The following is a 13,891-nucleotide window of genomic DNA, read 5'->3' as shown; positions in this document are numbered from 1 at the left end:
CCAATCCGGCATATTGAAGGCTGCCATGCTTAGGAGGTGATCAGGGCATGGTGATAGACCAGGGGTGCCCTGCACTGTCTTGATCCGCCAGGTGTCCGCCATCAGGGTGGGAGCTAGCTACTGGAAGTCCGTCAAAAGCCATCCCACATGTGCCACGGAGTGGAGTAGCAAAACGTGAGGAACCCAGGGATGGCTCGGGGGTCCAGGCCGACAGGGACCCCCTTGATCTCCCAGTGGGGGTGTTCCTCCTTTTATAAGTTGGTAATGGGTAGCTCCAGTTACACTGGTGGGCTGCTAGGGAGGAATTGGACTGGCCCCAGCTGAAGAAATCCTTGCCTGACTGCTGGCGAGGTGGTAAGCGTTGACAGTCCACCTTTCCAACCAAGATGCAATTTCTTGAAACTTCACGCTGCTGGGTAGTGCCCGTTGCAGGTATTTGCTGATTCGCGGCCTGAGCGGCCCAGCCCAGCCCCAGCCTCCATGGGCAGTATTGCTGCCTGTAATTTGTCGACAAGGGCCTTGCCAATCGGTCCATGCAGCTGGGATTGTATGTCTGCGGGATCAGAACCGTCTGGCCAATGGATTTCCATGGTTACCAAGTCCTGTTCGAGATACAGCGGGGTTCCCTCTGGAATTATGCTCATTATTTCATTGGTATCCACATATTTTGCTCCACTTGGTTGTGGGCGAGCTGCTCGGGCTGTCACCCATCCATTTGAACGCTGTTTTGGCGTGGAGGTCCGCACCTGTCCATTTCCGCCATTTTGGTCTATCTTAATCATATCTTGTTTTGCGTGTTATTTCCATGTTTGCCGCAGTTGGCGAGGTTGGCCATAGGCAGTTCATGTATGGAGTTATTGGTGTGTTGGTGGTGGTGGCGCTGATGCGGTGTTACACTGTGGGCGGCTCGTCCCGAGAAAGGACAAGCACCGGGGGCCCTGACTGGGCTGAAACACAGCGCAAGGGCGGGCGCATGGCTATGTCCATCTGTTCCTCCGTCCGCACCTCACTCCCTCACTCACACCAGCTGGGGCGCTCTCCCAGTCCCTGGCTAGGCAACACAGCGGCGCATCCTGCACGGCCCATCTTAACATGTCAACATCGAGAAATTGTGGAGAGGGTCTTTAGCTCAGTGGTGATGTGCGTGCTTTGCATGCATGAGGCCACCACTTTAAACCTGGTAAGCTCCAAGGGACCCACGTCCCAGTCGTAGCCTGTGCTATGACCCCCGCCCATACTTCTGCAAGTATGGACTTCCGCCTGAGGCAGCGTTTACTTGCAGGTATCCATGACAGCGTCTCGCTCGCCGTCGGACCCAGAGGTCGGAGTTGTAGATCTGACAGAAAGGCGGCAAAATAGGCAATTCGGTTATCGGTTAGTTGCAGTGAACTTGTCCATCAACCGCGCCAAGCGAAAAAAGAAAAATCAGACAGAAAATGTATCCGTTTAATTTAATTTAATTTTTGTATAATTAAAATTTTGAGGCGCTACCCCTGGCGCTACCCCTGGCGCTGAGGCGCTTTTCCCTGAAGCGGACGAGGGAGAATGATGATGACCTCCCGCGTATTCGCATCAATACCAATACAACGTCCATGGCCCCCCCGGCTTTTACGGACACACTCGCACTTGTGTGCGGAACTTGTAACTTGTAATAGTAAATCTAACAACTATCCCCCCTCTAGATGCAGCGTCCTCGATGCATGGTAAGAAACTAACAGAGCAGAATCGGGCCCAAAAAGGTGCGGGAGTTAAACACTTACCTCTAACCTCGCCGTGCTCGTTGCCGTACTTCTTCCAGCAGAGGTTTTAGGTCGGGTAAAGTTTGATTCTGATTCCCAACAAATTGTTGTGCTCAACCGAGTACACTGCCCATTTGGCAAGATACTTGTGCGCTTTCAGTGGCAGTTTCTGCCTTTTTTTCGGGAACGATAATCCAGTATCCATTCAACGCGTAAAACGTCAGCTTGCCTAAGAGCCAAGTATCGGGTCTTGGATGCGTGACCGTAGGAGCAGGTATTGGCTGAAACGCATCAGCAGAGTCGGTAGTACAGAAAGGTCGGACGAGAGAGACATGGAACGTGGGTGGATGCGCATGTCAGGTGGTAGTTGCAGCTCGACTGCAGTAGACCCAACCGGGAATGGCCCCACCCAGCGAGGTAACAGTTCACGTGGAACATCCGCTAAGGACCGCAGGTTCTTAGTGCTCAGCATCACCAACTGGCCCTGCGAGAAGGTGATGGCACGTCGGGATTTGTTAGAGTAGTCCGCCGTATGTTGCTGTGCAGCTTCAAGGCAAGGTTTAGCGTCAGTCAGTCGGGACACACAAGGCAAGTTGACGTCCAACTCCCGCCAAATAGGGAAGGCAGGATTGTATCCGTATTTCAGGAAAAACGTGCTGTTGCCGGTCGCGCAATTCGCAATATTATTACTCGCAATTAATTCAGCCGCAGTTACGTATGTGTCCCAGACAGAAGGTGTAGACCGGCATAATTGCGCAACATATCGCCAAGAGTGCGATTCGTACGTTCTGTCTGTCCATCGGTCTGTGGGTGATAGGTGGTGCTCAGGTTAACACGCATGCCTAGCAGACCACCCAGGGTGCCCCAAAATCTGCTGGCAAATTGCGATCCGCGGTCGGTCACAACGTTCTTGGGGACACCATGCAAACGCACTATGTTGTCAAAGAACAGACGTGCAGTTTGCTCAGCTGTGCAGGATGATGCCGTGGGTGCCAGGTGCACCAATTTCGTGAGTCGGTCTACCATGACCAAAACGGCATCGAATTCCCCCTCAGTTTGGGCAGAACTACAACAAAGTCCATGGTAACACTTTCTCAAGGGGCGGCCAGCACAGACAAGGACACAGAAGGCCGTGGGGCTTACCAGGAAGGACTTTATTGCGTTGGGACAGCTCACAGTTCTGGACATAGTCCTCGGCGTCTGTATCCATCCGAGGCCACCAGAATTGACGACGGAGAACCTCGACCAGACGGGTGCAGCCAGGGTGCCCAGCCAGCGGGTCGTCATGAAAACGTGACAGGAGATCACGACGCAGCAAGTCATCATTCGGAACGACAACCTGCCGAAAAGTACCCTCAGTGCGGATCCAACGGCCACTTTTACCGGTTAAATGGCCAGTATTGTGTTTGTCAGGAAACCAGAGATCCGTGGATAGGCAGTTTAAAATCGCTGCACAAATTCAGGGGGCAGATAGGATGCCGCAGCACGGTTGCGTGTAACGACAGGCAGGATGGCTGCATGTGGACAAGGGTGCCGACTTAAGGCGTCTGCAGTGTTAAAGATGCCTTGCAGGTGTGGTCAAACCGGGTGCAGGTGCGGCCACCGGGCAAGACACTCCATCCACCGGGCTTGTCGACGGTTTAGGGTAGGCACACCTTGCAGGAACGTAAGGGGTTTGTTTTAAGGGTGAAGGGTCGGCCCTCCAGATGACACCGCCACTCCTTAAGCGTGTTCAGTACAGCAAGAAGTTCTTGTCCTCCAGGGGTGTAACGGGTTTCGGCCCCAAGAACTTCTTACTGGTAAAAGCATTTGGTCTCCCGTTTCGCAGAAGTACAGCTCCCGTACCATGCAAGGACGCATCAGTTACGACCTCCGCACGAAAAGATTGGGAGTAGTCAGGGAAATGCAGGATGATGTCTTCAGAGACAACATGCTGAAGTGTATCGAATGCTTGCTGGCAGTCAGGACCCCAGCAGTCAGGAGATACATAAGCCCCTTATCGTGTCAGATATGTCAGAGGTACGGCAGTAATGGCAAATTTTTCGATCGTTCGTCAGCCTCAAGAATATCTACAACGCTCCGCACAAGGTCAGTCTGTACGTCGGTAGCCTTAAGGAGCCAACAAAAAGCTCACGCTGAGATTTGAACTCAGGTCGGTGGATTCAGAGTCCACAGTGCTAACCACTACACCACGCGAGCACTTCGCGATGTCACTACTGCTATCTGTTTAATCCCATTCCACTCCTGCATTCCGCTCTCGCGGTGCTTAGGAGGGTCGCCTTCGGGAAGGTCGGAGCCAAGCCGTACCCAGCTGCGCTCCCAAACACACCGCCCAGGTCGACCTGGGGTAAGAGGGAAGGGAGGAATCAGACGAAAGGGACGAGGGATGACGAACCCGAGCCAAATATGTGTATGTGTGTATGTGTGTATGTGTGTATGTGTGTATGTGTGTATGTGTGTATGTGTGTATGTGTGTATGTGTGTATGTGTGTATGTGTGTATGTGTGTATGTGTGTATGTGTGTATGTGTGTATGTGTGTATGTGTGTATGTGTGTATGTGTGTATGTGTGTATGTGTGTATGTGTGTATGTGTGTATGTGTGTATGTGTGTATGTGTGTATGTGTGTATGTGTGTATGTGTGTATGTGTGTATGTGTGTATGTGTGTATGTGTGTATGTGTGTATGTGTGTATGTGTGTATGTGTGTATGTGTGTATGTGTGTATGTGTGTATGTGTGTATGTGTGTATGTGTGTATGTGTGTATGTGTGTATGTGTGTATGTGTGTATGTGTGTATGTGTGTATGTGTGTATGTGTGTATGTGTGTATGTGTGTATGTGTGTATGTGTGTATGTGTGTATGTGTGTATGTGTGTATGTGTGTATGTGTGTATGTGTGTATGTGTGTATGTGTGTATGTGTGTATGTGTGTATGTGTGTATGTGTGTATGTGTGTATGTGTGTATGTGTGTATGTGTGTATGTGTGTTGCACACCTTCAGGAGTTTCGTCACTCACCGAAGATGCAACGGACCACGGAGGATTACGTTACGAGCAACGGGCCTACCCATTGCGTCGCCGTACCATGTCGTACCCTCGCTTTCATGTGTCGCTAGACTGCTGACCGACCTACGTACGCACGTACGCGCAGTCTAACGTGAGCTCATGCGGCGTGCTGCCTGCAGCTGCCGCGTCCCTTCCCTACGAAGGTCTCTAATTACAAGGTTGTTCGTTTGCCCCCGTGTACAACAATGTACGGCGCTGCTAACGGTATTTAGTCCCTGGGAGCGCACTCGGGCAGTCCTGTGGAGGAAGATGGGGGATTAACATAGGGCATTTCTCGGCGATTACAACGGCTATAGACAACGTGCGCTGCCGATTTCCTAGAAGCATATCAGCCGAGGGCATACGTATGTTCCCCCCCTCGGGCATCGTCCATGCAATATGCCTATCCTCTGTTAATGCATATGCCCAGAGATACAGCTCTGGAGTATATGGACCCACACATACATACATAAACACATGAACACCTGCACACATTCTCGAACGCATTCTCGAGGCTCAGGTGTCGTACAGAACACGCATTCATACGTTTATGAGCGCATTTGCCAACCAGACCATCCCTGTAGTTGCCATGCTCTGACGCACAAGATATCAATTTACGCTTTTTTAATGAAAAAGGTCCACCAGGCTTCAGCGTGTAGTCCAGCAGATGCTGCCAGAAATCTGGGCAAGGAAGCTACCTACCACAGCCAGCAAGAATCGATCAACGGGTCTACCGCTACAGACAAACGCTCCTCGACGCTTTGCCTGAGCGAAGAGGTAGCATCAGGGCATCAGGGCATCAAGGCTGCAGCTGTAGCGTCAGTGGCAAAGACAATCGCGCTGCGCCGGATATGCATAAAAAATCCGTGAAGGTGCTGGAACAGTACGGCGTGGCATAGCATAGAGTGCAAAGGGGTTGGGAGTGTGTGGTACATCCCGCTCAATATCTCATTTTTATGTTTGAACAGTAGCCGCATATGCCTGGTGCGGCTCCTTCCCAAAGATCCTAAGTCTTCTTCCCTTCCCACGTCCTGTTCGCCGCATTTACCCCCCTCCAAAGCTGACCCTCGCTGACCGCGTTCGCGCTCGCTATATCATATCCCGTGATGGGAGCCAGTATCGCAATGCAAGGAGGGAGTACCGCAACCTGAAATTAATAAACCCACACAGCCAACCGCTTTTGCCTAAAGCCGTAAAAGACCACTCATTTTCAAACTTTTGAATTTTGAAACTAGTGCGCACAACACGACTGAAGTTTACGACGCCTTCCCCCAATCGTCAAAAGGGCCACACATGCATGTTTATAATGTACACCGCCACATACAACAGCAGTCCACCAATCTATCCTGGGACCAAATAATGCTTCGTTGCATAACCCTCCGTCCGGTCGTCGTCGTGCTCGTTCCAAGGGCATGCACAGCTTGCAAAATCTCGGCTGCACAGGGCGTCTATATGCACACTAGCCCATGTGGGCTTTTATCCTCCATTCCCCGCCACCGGAGTATGTGCCCCATCTGCCCCCCGCGGCCCCCTGATAGCTGCTCCCGAAACCCTTTCAAAATTATCTTCTGTGCTATAACTAAGCTTGACCTCCTGAGAGACCCGCAGATCCTAAACTGCGTTTTACACCCACCCACTCACACCCACTCACACCCACTCACACCCGCACAATCAACCGCAGCACACCTTTCTCGCAGCCCAGTCAAATTACAGACACATACTATACATCCTCCACCCATATGGCCGCCATCTCGTACGCCCCGACACGGGGGACCTCCGTACTGCACCCAAACGACACGAGCTCCACGCCCAAAGCCGCCATGTCGCCTCCCACGCTCCCGGCGCCCCCAGGTGACGACCGCGCATACGGGTACTGCTGCTGGTGCTGGCGGAGGTGTTGGTGGTGGTGTTGCGCGGGGTTGGTGGGCGCACTGCCGCGGTAGACTCGCGCCGTGAGCACCTCGCCTTCTCCCGTGAACACCTCGAGGCAGGAGTAGTCCAGGAACACGCGAAGTGACAACGGGCTGCCCGGGGCAGGCGGCCGCTGCAGCCGGCCGCCGACTCGCCGCACCCCTGGGGCCGCCAAGCTGAAGGTAAGCGTGGCCGGGTCCATAGCCTCAAACACCACCTGGCCGTTGGCGGTTGGCCGTTGGGGTTTGGTCAGATGGCCGTGAGCTGGTGTTCCTTGGTGGCGGAGATGGCGATGATTGTGTGTGTATGCATGTCGTTGCGGCCTTAAAAGCCGGGGGCCCAGGGCCGAAACACAGGGGACCCCAGACGCACACGGCTGGTTAGTCTTGTGCACTCCGCTCCCCGGTCAGACTGGGTGCAGTACGACGGCCGGCAGTAAGCAGCGTTCCCCATCGCGGGGTAGCGGGGTAGCGCAACGGTTGAACGGGTTCTAGGCCCGCTGGTCACCTAACAAAAACGAAGTCGCACCCGAGAAGTTTTTTCTGCGGGCAGAAACTACAGAATATAAGCTCAAAGAGCACGCGTTCAGGACCAGGGCGACCGGAGCCCGAGTCATCCCGGGCTGGGGAGGTCTCCAAGCTCCAGAAACCTTAAACAGAAGGGAGCACAAAAAGCTCACACCACAAGACGCCAAACAGCCTCCCGAGACCACTACCCACCAATGCCACTCCCTCCCTGGGCTAGTCCAGGGGAGGTATCAATCACAGGAGGGGTATGCATGTAGGCATGCATGTAGGCATGCACGTATGCATGCCATACATACAAGCTATTGGTGAGTGACTGCGGCTGCGGCTCGCGCCGGCATGCAATGTGTGCTTCGGTAGTACTGCAGGGTGGGTTGGTCGCACCGAGACGGCATTGAGCAGGCAACGCCCTTCCACTCCCCCCCACCCTCTACACATAGGTCCCTTACCTCCAGCACGCCGCTATCCCAGTGGTACAGCAGAGCGGCCGAGCCCTCCGCGCCGCTGCGCCAGTTGTGCAGCAGCACACCGCTGCATCGGCAGACACCGCCGCCGCCGCCGCCGCCGCCGCCGCCACCACGCCGCCAATCGCCCGTGACTGCCGCAGCCGCCACCTGTGCCACCGGACTGCGACGCGGACTGGGACCGGGACTCGGGCCTGCCGCGGACTGCGGGCTGTCGGCCTGGGAGCCGGTGGCATTAGCTCCGCCGCTGTCGTCACCCTCCCGCAGCGGCTCCAACGGCTGCGGCAGCGGCACCATTGTCAGCTCCAGCTCGAAGTGGTCTCCAGAAGCCAGTGGGATAGGCAACGTGGACCCGGGCTCCAGCAGCAATCCCTCCCCCTGCCACGCGCTGCCTGGAACCTGTGTCGTCGTGGTTTGGTGCGCGAACAGGCACTTAAAAAAGCCAGGCATTCCAAAAGCGGCAGCTGCGATTATGTGGCTGTGCGTAGTGGCCATATTGAAATGGGTCTTCAGCCGGGTGGTAAGTTCACTATGCGCAGCAGCAATTGGCGAGATGTGGCTGTGGCTGTGGCTGTGGCTGTGGCTGTGGCTGTGGCTGTGGCTGTGGCTGTGGCTGTGGCTGTGGCTGTGGCTGTGGCTGTGGCTGTGGCTGTGGCTGTGGCTGTGAGCTGTGGCTGTGGCTGTGGCTGTGGCTGTGGCTGTGGCTGTGGCTGTGGCTGTGGCTGTGGCTGTGGCTGTGGCTGTGGCTGTGGCTGTGGCTGTGGCTGTGGCTGTGGCTGTGGCTGTGGCTGTGGCTGTGGCTGTGGCTGTGGCTGTGGCTGTGGCTGTGGCTGTGGCTGTGGCTGTGGCTGTGGCTGTGGTGGAAGGGGGAGTGGTCCAGAGTGGTTCTGTCGGCGGCAGGGAATGACGACGGCAGGCGGGCGCACCGCGAGCACGCTCGACGCGACCCACAGGGTGGGGCGACTTGGGGGGTAAGCGTTGTGAGGGGATGGAAACGGGAAGAAAGGAGGAAATGTGGTCCCCACGTTTTCCAATTAAAACTCACGGCAGGTGCTGATGAATGGTGTGAATCAGGGTGGTGATCTCGTGGTGGTACATGAGGGCCTTACCCGAAGCTTGGAAATGTCTGCCGGCGGCTGCTGCACCAGATGTACGGCCGGCCGTACATTGTCACCTTCGTTGCCGTTTCTGGCCGGCTGCTCGTCCACCTGCATTTCCCGTCAAGGAGCGGTATACGACAAACAAAATCCACGCCGTCGTGAGCCGCCAGCTGCTCGGCTAAAGGAGGGTGCTTTCCGTCCCCAGATTGCTTGCCTCTCTTCGTACAACATCCTTCAGAATACCGGATCCTTCAAACCACGAAATTGAAGATATGCTTGGAATGGGAAGCCAATCTCTGGCGCGACTCCCCTGCCGTGAGTTTTACTAATCGATAACCGACTTGTTATCCAAAGCAATAATGGCACTGCCACGTGACATGAAGCAGTGGCGCAGAAGCCCAGTGGCAGCCCCCCTCGGAAGCCTTGGAATACAAAAGCTGAAAGCAAGCGACCCTCCCAGCGCCTCCCGCCCCTTTTTAATAATGCTCCCTATGTTTCCCTGCCTCAACCCTCTCCCCGCCAGCACCCAAGAAGGAGCCCCCCGGTCCCGACACTCGCCTCCAGGTGCACCAGTCGTGGCATGGACAAGCACCCCGCGTAGTCGTACGTGCCAACCTTGCGGGGCTTCTCCTGCAGCCAGCCCCACAGCACCGCACGGCCCTGCGCGAGCGGGGGGGGAAAGGGAGGGAGGAAAGGAAACAACGCTGCATGTCTGTACCACCTCAATAAGAACCCCACCCACCCACCCACCCACCCACATTCCCACATTCCCACTCACCCATCCGTTAGAACACAGGAACCCTATTTTTCCGCTCTCTTCACATTTTACACGCGGGTCAAAATCCCGTACTGGCGTCCGTTAGGAGTTGCTATTTCAGTTGAATGCTCCTGCTGGTAACGGTAACCAACTATAAAACACGCTTCATGTAATCCCTCCGAAAGGATATGACACAGATGCACACGCACACACACTCGCACACACATGCACACACACACAACACCCCACCTCCGCGTCCCTCAGCATGTTTGGCGCATAGAAGATGTCCCCCAGGTCCAAAGGGAAGGGACCCAGCGCCTCATCCAGGTTGAAAGCTGAGCCACCCGCGTCGTACGACCCCAGGTAATACACAGCCATGCTGTTACAGTCGTCGGGACAGATGCAGAAAAAGGTCTGGTAGCGCTGCCAGGAAAAGGATGCCGCTGCGTCCCTAGGGGCTGCGGCGGCGGCGGCGGTGGCCGTGGCGGCAGCCGTCGAGGCCTTAACCCGCGGGGGATTGGGCGGCACTAGGGTGGCGACACGGGGGCCCTGTGTCGCACGTACGGGGCTGGTCGTGGGCAGCAGCGCCGAGATTGACCCGGTGGAATTTCGGGGCGGCCCGGGGCGTGGGCTCAGGGGTGACCTGTGGGTCATGACAGCGCCGTTGCAGGCAGCGGAGGCGGCTGAGGTGCCGGGAAGCAGCTGCAGCAGGCGTGGTGAAGCTGGTGGGGTGCGGCGGCCCTCGTGACATCCATGACTTCCGAGGGGCCCCGTCCCGGGGCGGCCGGAGGGGCTCCTGTTGCGGCTCGAGGTGGGCGTGGTCGCCGGTGTGGATGTCGGTGTGGGTCCGGCGGGGTTGGGTGAGGCGAGGCTGTTCGGTGCAGGTGTGCGTGCGGAGGGCGGTCGGGGCGCCTGAGAGACACGGGGAGAGCGGAGGGTCGCAAGGGCGACTGAGGAGGGGCGCTACACATGCTCGGGAGTCGAGCGATAGCGCCAAAGGAACCCGCCACTGGAGGGTTTTTTCACCCCAATTACGGCCCGAGCATTTTGGAGAACTTTCCGTTTTGCCCGGAAGGAAAAAATTGAGGCATCCGGGAGCGATCGAAAGGATCTTGGTCCGAGCGAAGCGCGGCTTCGGGGGCCCCACCAGAGCCAATCGAGGGCGTTTTGGGAAGACTTGAAAAAATATTTTTTGCGTCAAAATGTACGTGGGTTTCGAGCGCGCGGGCGTGGTTTCGGGCGTGGTTTCGAGCCGAGTCTTGCAGTGTAAGGCCCGCTTGGTCGCCAGTCAAACAACAAGTACAAATGCGCACTGAGGCTCAAGCCTAGCGTTAACCTGCCCAACGAGTACGTGAACTGTATCGCATAAATGTTCCTCGTTTTCGGGTAACATCCTTGCCTGAACGATTGCTCCCAGGCCCCGCGTTCCCCCAAAAAATTCAAACACCAGTTAAATCAGCCGATCTAGCATTTTGCGATAGACTCCAGCTTAATTCTACCCGAAAACCGCTTACGAGGGGTGCCCGACGGAAATGTCGTGCTGACAAGGAAGGAAGCTTTTGGGGAGAGCCCCGATAGGCTGCTCAGGAGGGTTTCGGGCACAACCGAAATTCTTGAATACCCCGGTGAAGGACCCTGCCCCCCCAGGTACACGATATGGATGCCGACCAGGAAACCTCCTCCCCCTCCCCTCCTCCCCTCCTCCCCTCCTCCTCCCCTCCACCTTCTCTTTCGTGAAGATACATCCGCACGTCATCACGCGCTACTGCACACAACGCGCAATTTATACGGAGAGACGACGTCCTTCCCGTCTCGACACACCGCTCGACATCCGTACATTGCACTTGCGGTGGCCGCAGCCACAGCCACAGCCACAGCCACAGCCACAGCCACAGCCACAGCCACAGCCACAGCCACAGCCACAGCCACAGCCACAGCCACAGCCACAGCCACAGCCACAGCCACAGCCACAGCCACAGCCACAGCCACAGCCACAGCCACAGCCACAGCCACAGCCACAGCCACAGCCACAGCCACAGCCACAGCCACAGCCACAGCCACAGCCACAGCCACAGCCACAGCCACAGCCACAGCCACAGCCACAGCCACAGCCACAGCCACAGCCACAGCCACAGCCACAGCCACAGCCACAGCCACAGCCACAGCCACAGCCACAGCCACAGCCACAGCCACAGCCACAGCCACAGCCACAGCCACAGCCACAGCCACAGCCACAGCCACAGCCACAGCCACAGCCACAGCCACAGCACACTGACAAAGATAAAGGCTCTGAGCCCTCAGCAACAGGAGCTGCAGCCCAAAAGCTTTTGCGCTACCTAGCAACTTCCAGCGAGCGACATCTTTCAGCAACATCTCTCTCCCCATGACCACCTGATGGGTACATACATACAGACATACAGGACACCTACCGGCGGCGAGGGCGCGTGGGGCAGTGCCGCCAGCGGCGGCAAATTCCAGCCGATCGGCGACCGGAGGGGGCTCAAGGGCGCCTGCTGCAGCGCCGCCTCCAGTGTCGGCCTCCGCGGTGACAGCAGAGCGATCGCGGCTGCGGGGCCCGCTCCCGCCCCCAGGCGATCCACCGTTACCATACCGTACGGCAGAACCTCCGCCTCCGCCGCTGACGCGGGTTGCGCTTTGATCAGCGGTCGCGGCGATGCCGGTGCCGGCGGCGGCAGTACGATGAGGTTGCGCGGCGGCGGCGCGGCAGCGCCGTCGGTTTTGTTGGGTCTTGTAGGGCTGGTGAAGGCGGGCAATACGGTGCCGCCGCCGCCGCCGGGGGTAGTGGAAACATCCACTGGCAGCGGCGACTGCACCTGCTGCTGCTGATGCTGCGCGCGCAAAGCAAAAGGCGCATTGCGATGCGGCTGAGGCTGCGGTGGCCGGGGTAGGCGAGGCAGCCGCATCATGACGGGACACTCCCAGATGACTCCGGTGTCGCCACCGCCCCTGCACAGCTCTCCAGCATAGCTCCAAGACCCTGAGACGGGGGGGTGGGGAAAACGGGGGAAAAGAACCAGCCGAAAGGAGCCGTGTGAGTGCGGGGCGGGGGGAGACGAACCACGAACGAGTGAAGCTGCTGCCACGGCAAGAATGTACCAGACGTAGAACTGAACAAAAGGCGTTCTTGGAAGTGCGGCGACCTCGGGATGACGTAGTGAAGAAGAAGTCGGAAAAACTACCTACCTAGCCGCCAAGACTAAAATAAGCGCGGGGGGAGCCGGGAGGGTTTTCAGTCCGTTACTTTCGTTACTTCCGTTACTTCCGTATCCCCTCGGAAACCCCAAACCGGCGTGAGTGAGCTGCTGTTTGTGCCCTACCAGCGTATAGTTGAAGGCAACGCCTGTACCTTGCCGTTGGCACGTCGGGACTTGGGCGGCACATCATTCCAGCCTAGAGCGGTTCCAGCAGTAGCCCGCCGGTCGGCCAACTAATGCCGGCAAGCACTAAAACTGCCGACCCACCGACCCACCTCCTCGAAGTGTGGGAGACTTATAGACCAGCGCCGTGCCACCACGCTCCTTGATGCCCGCGCCCACCATGACCGTCCTGCAACGTCGACAAAGCAGCACCGGGACTTATATAGGATCCGTTACCGTAAAATCGTTTACTTCACAAACCAGTTGAGACCAGGCGGATAATGCCGGCATATCAGACTAGTAACTGCTAATCATCAGGAGCAGCAGCAGCAAACAATTTAAAGCGCACACTGACGGCATCATCCCGGCAGCGCGATGCGGCTGAACACATTTCCTGTTACAGTGTACATTGCAATATTTGCGACGACTTCACGGTACACAAGGCCTGGGCGCCGTAGCGCGACGTTTCCTCCCACAACACGGCGAGACGATCCAGGTGGGGCCGCCGCCCGCCAGTCAGGGCACATCATCATGGGCCAGGCAAGGGCACATCATCATGACCACCAGCACAGTCACGCGGCAAGTAATACTAGTCCCCGTGGTCTAGAATTAGCAAGAGTCACCGGCGACACCGCTACATTCGGCGAGCGAAATCCGGCGCCATGGCTTACACAACATTGATCACAAGCGCGCTCTTACACTGTCCTCTTCTCACAGCCCCGCATGGCGGCACCAGCAGCCAGCAGCTGCCACACGGCAGTGCTCAACATGTGTTATAATCACGCTTTCCTTCGCATTGCAACGAGCATCTCAAAAGAGGGAAATACGCCTCACTACATACTTCGGTCTGCTTTGCCCCAGTGCATATGTGTGTGTGTGTTACATGGTTGGGGGGTGCGTGACCCCATACCTGTAAGACTACCCATACGAGCCGAGGGCCCAAGGGCAATACTACAACGCCTAAAAGCCACGGAG

General features: G+C 56.8%; 1 protein-coding gene across 1 annotated transcript in view; it reads right to left on the bottom strand.

Moving 5' to 3' along the window:
* Positions 1-5,002: 5,002 nt before the first annotated feature.
* VOLCADRAFT_88611 (uncharacterized protein) overlaps positions 5,003-13,891 on the bottom strand; it is a gene marked incomplete at both ends in the record, with an annotated part of 11,918 nt that continues 3,029 nt past the window's right edge. The window contains 11 exons of the mRNA XM_002948162.1: positions 5,003-5,041; positions 5,486-5,548; positions 6,519-6,911; positions 7,668-8,081; positions 8,792-8,890; positions 9,353-9,442; positions 9,789-10,088; positions 10,138-10,182; positions 11,589-11,930; positions 11,969-12,537; positions 13,030-13,106. Of these exons, the coding sequence (XP_002948208.1) occupies positions 5,003-5,041; positions 5,486-5,548; positions 6,519-6,911; positions 7,668-8,081; positions 8,792-8,890; positions 9,353-9,442; positions 9,789-10,088; positions 10,138-10,182; positions 11,589-11,930; positions 11,969-12,537; positions 13,030-13,106 (2,431 nt within the window). The remainder of the gene's footprint in view (positions 5,042-5,485; positions 5,549-6,518; positions 6,912-7,667; positions 8,082-8,791; positions 8,891-9,352; positions 9,443-9,788; positions 10,089-10,137; positions 10,183-11,588; positions 11,931-11,968; positions 12,538-13,029; positions 13,107-13,891) is intronic.

The sequence above is a fragment of the Volvox carteri genome (assembly GCF_000143455.1).
Source record: "Volvox carteri f. nagariensis unplaced genomic scaffold VOLCAscaffold_9, whole genome shotgun sequence".
Classification (NCBI taxonomy): domain Eukaryota; kingdom Viridiplantae; phylum Chlorophyta; class Chlorophyceae; order Chlamydomonadales; family Volvocaceae; genus Volvox; species Volvox carteri.
The sequence above is the reverse complement of the archived record's forward strand: the minus strand, read 5'-3'. Positions and strand labels throughout refer to the sequence as shown.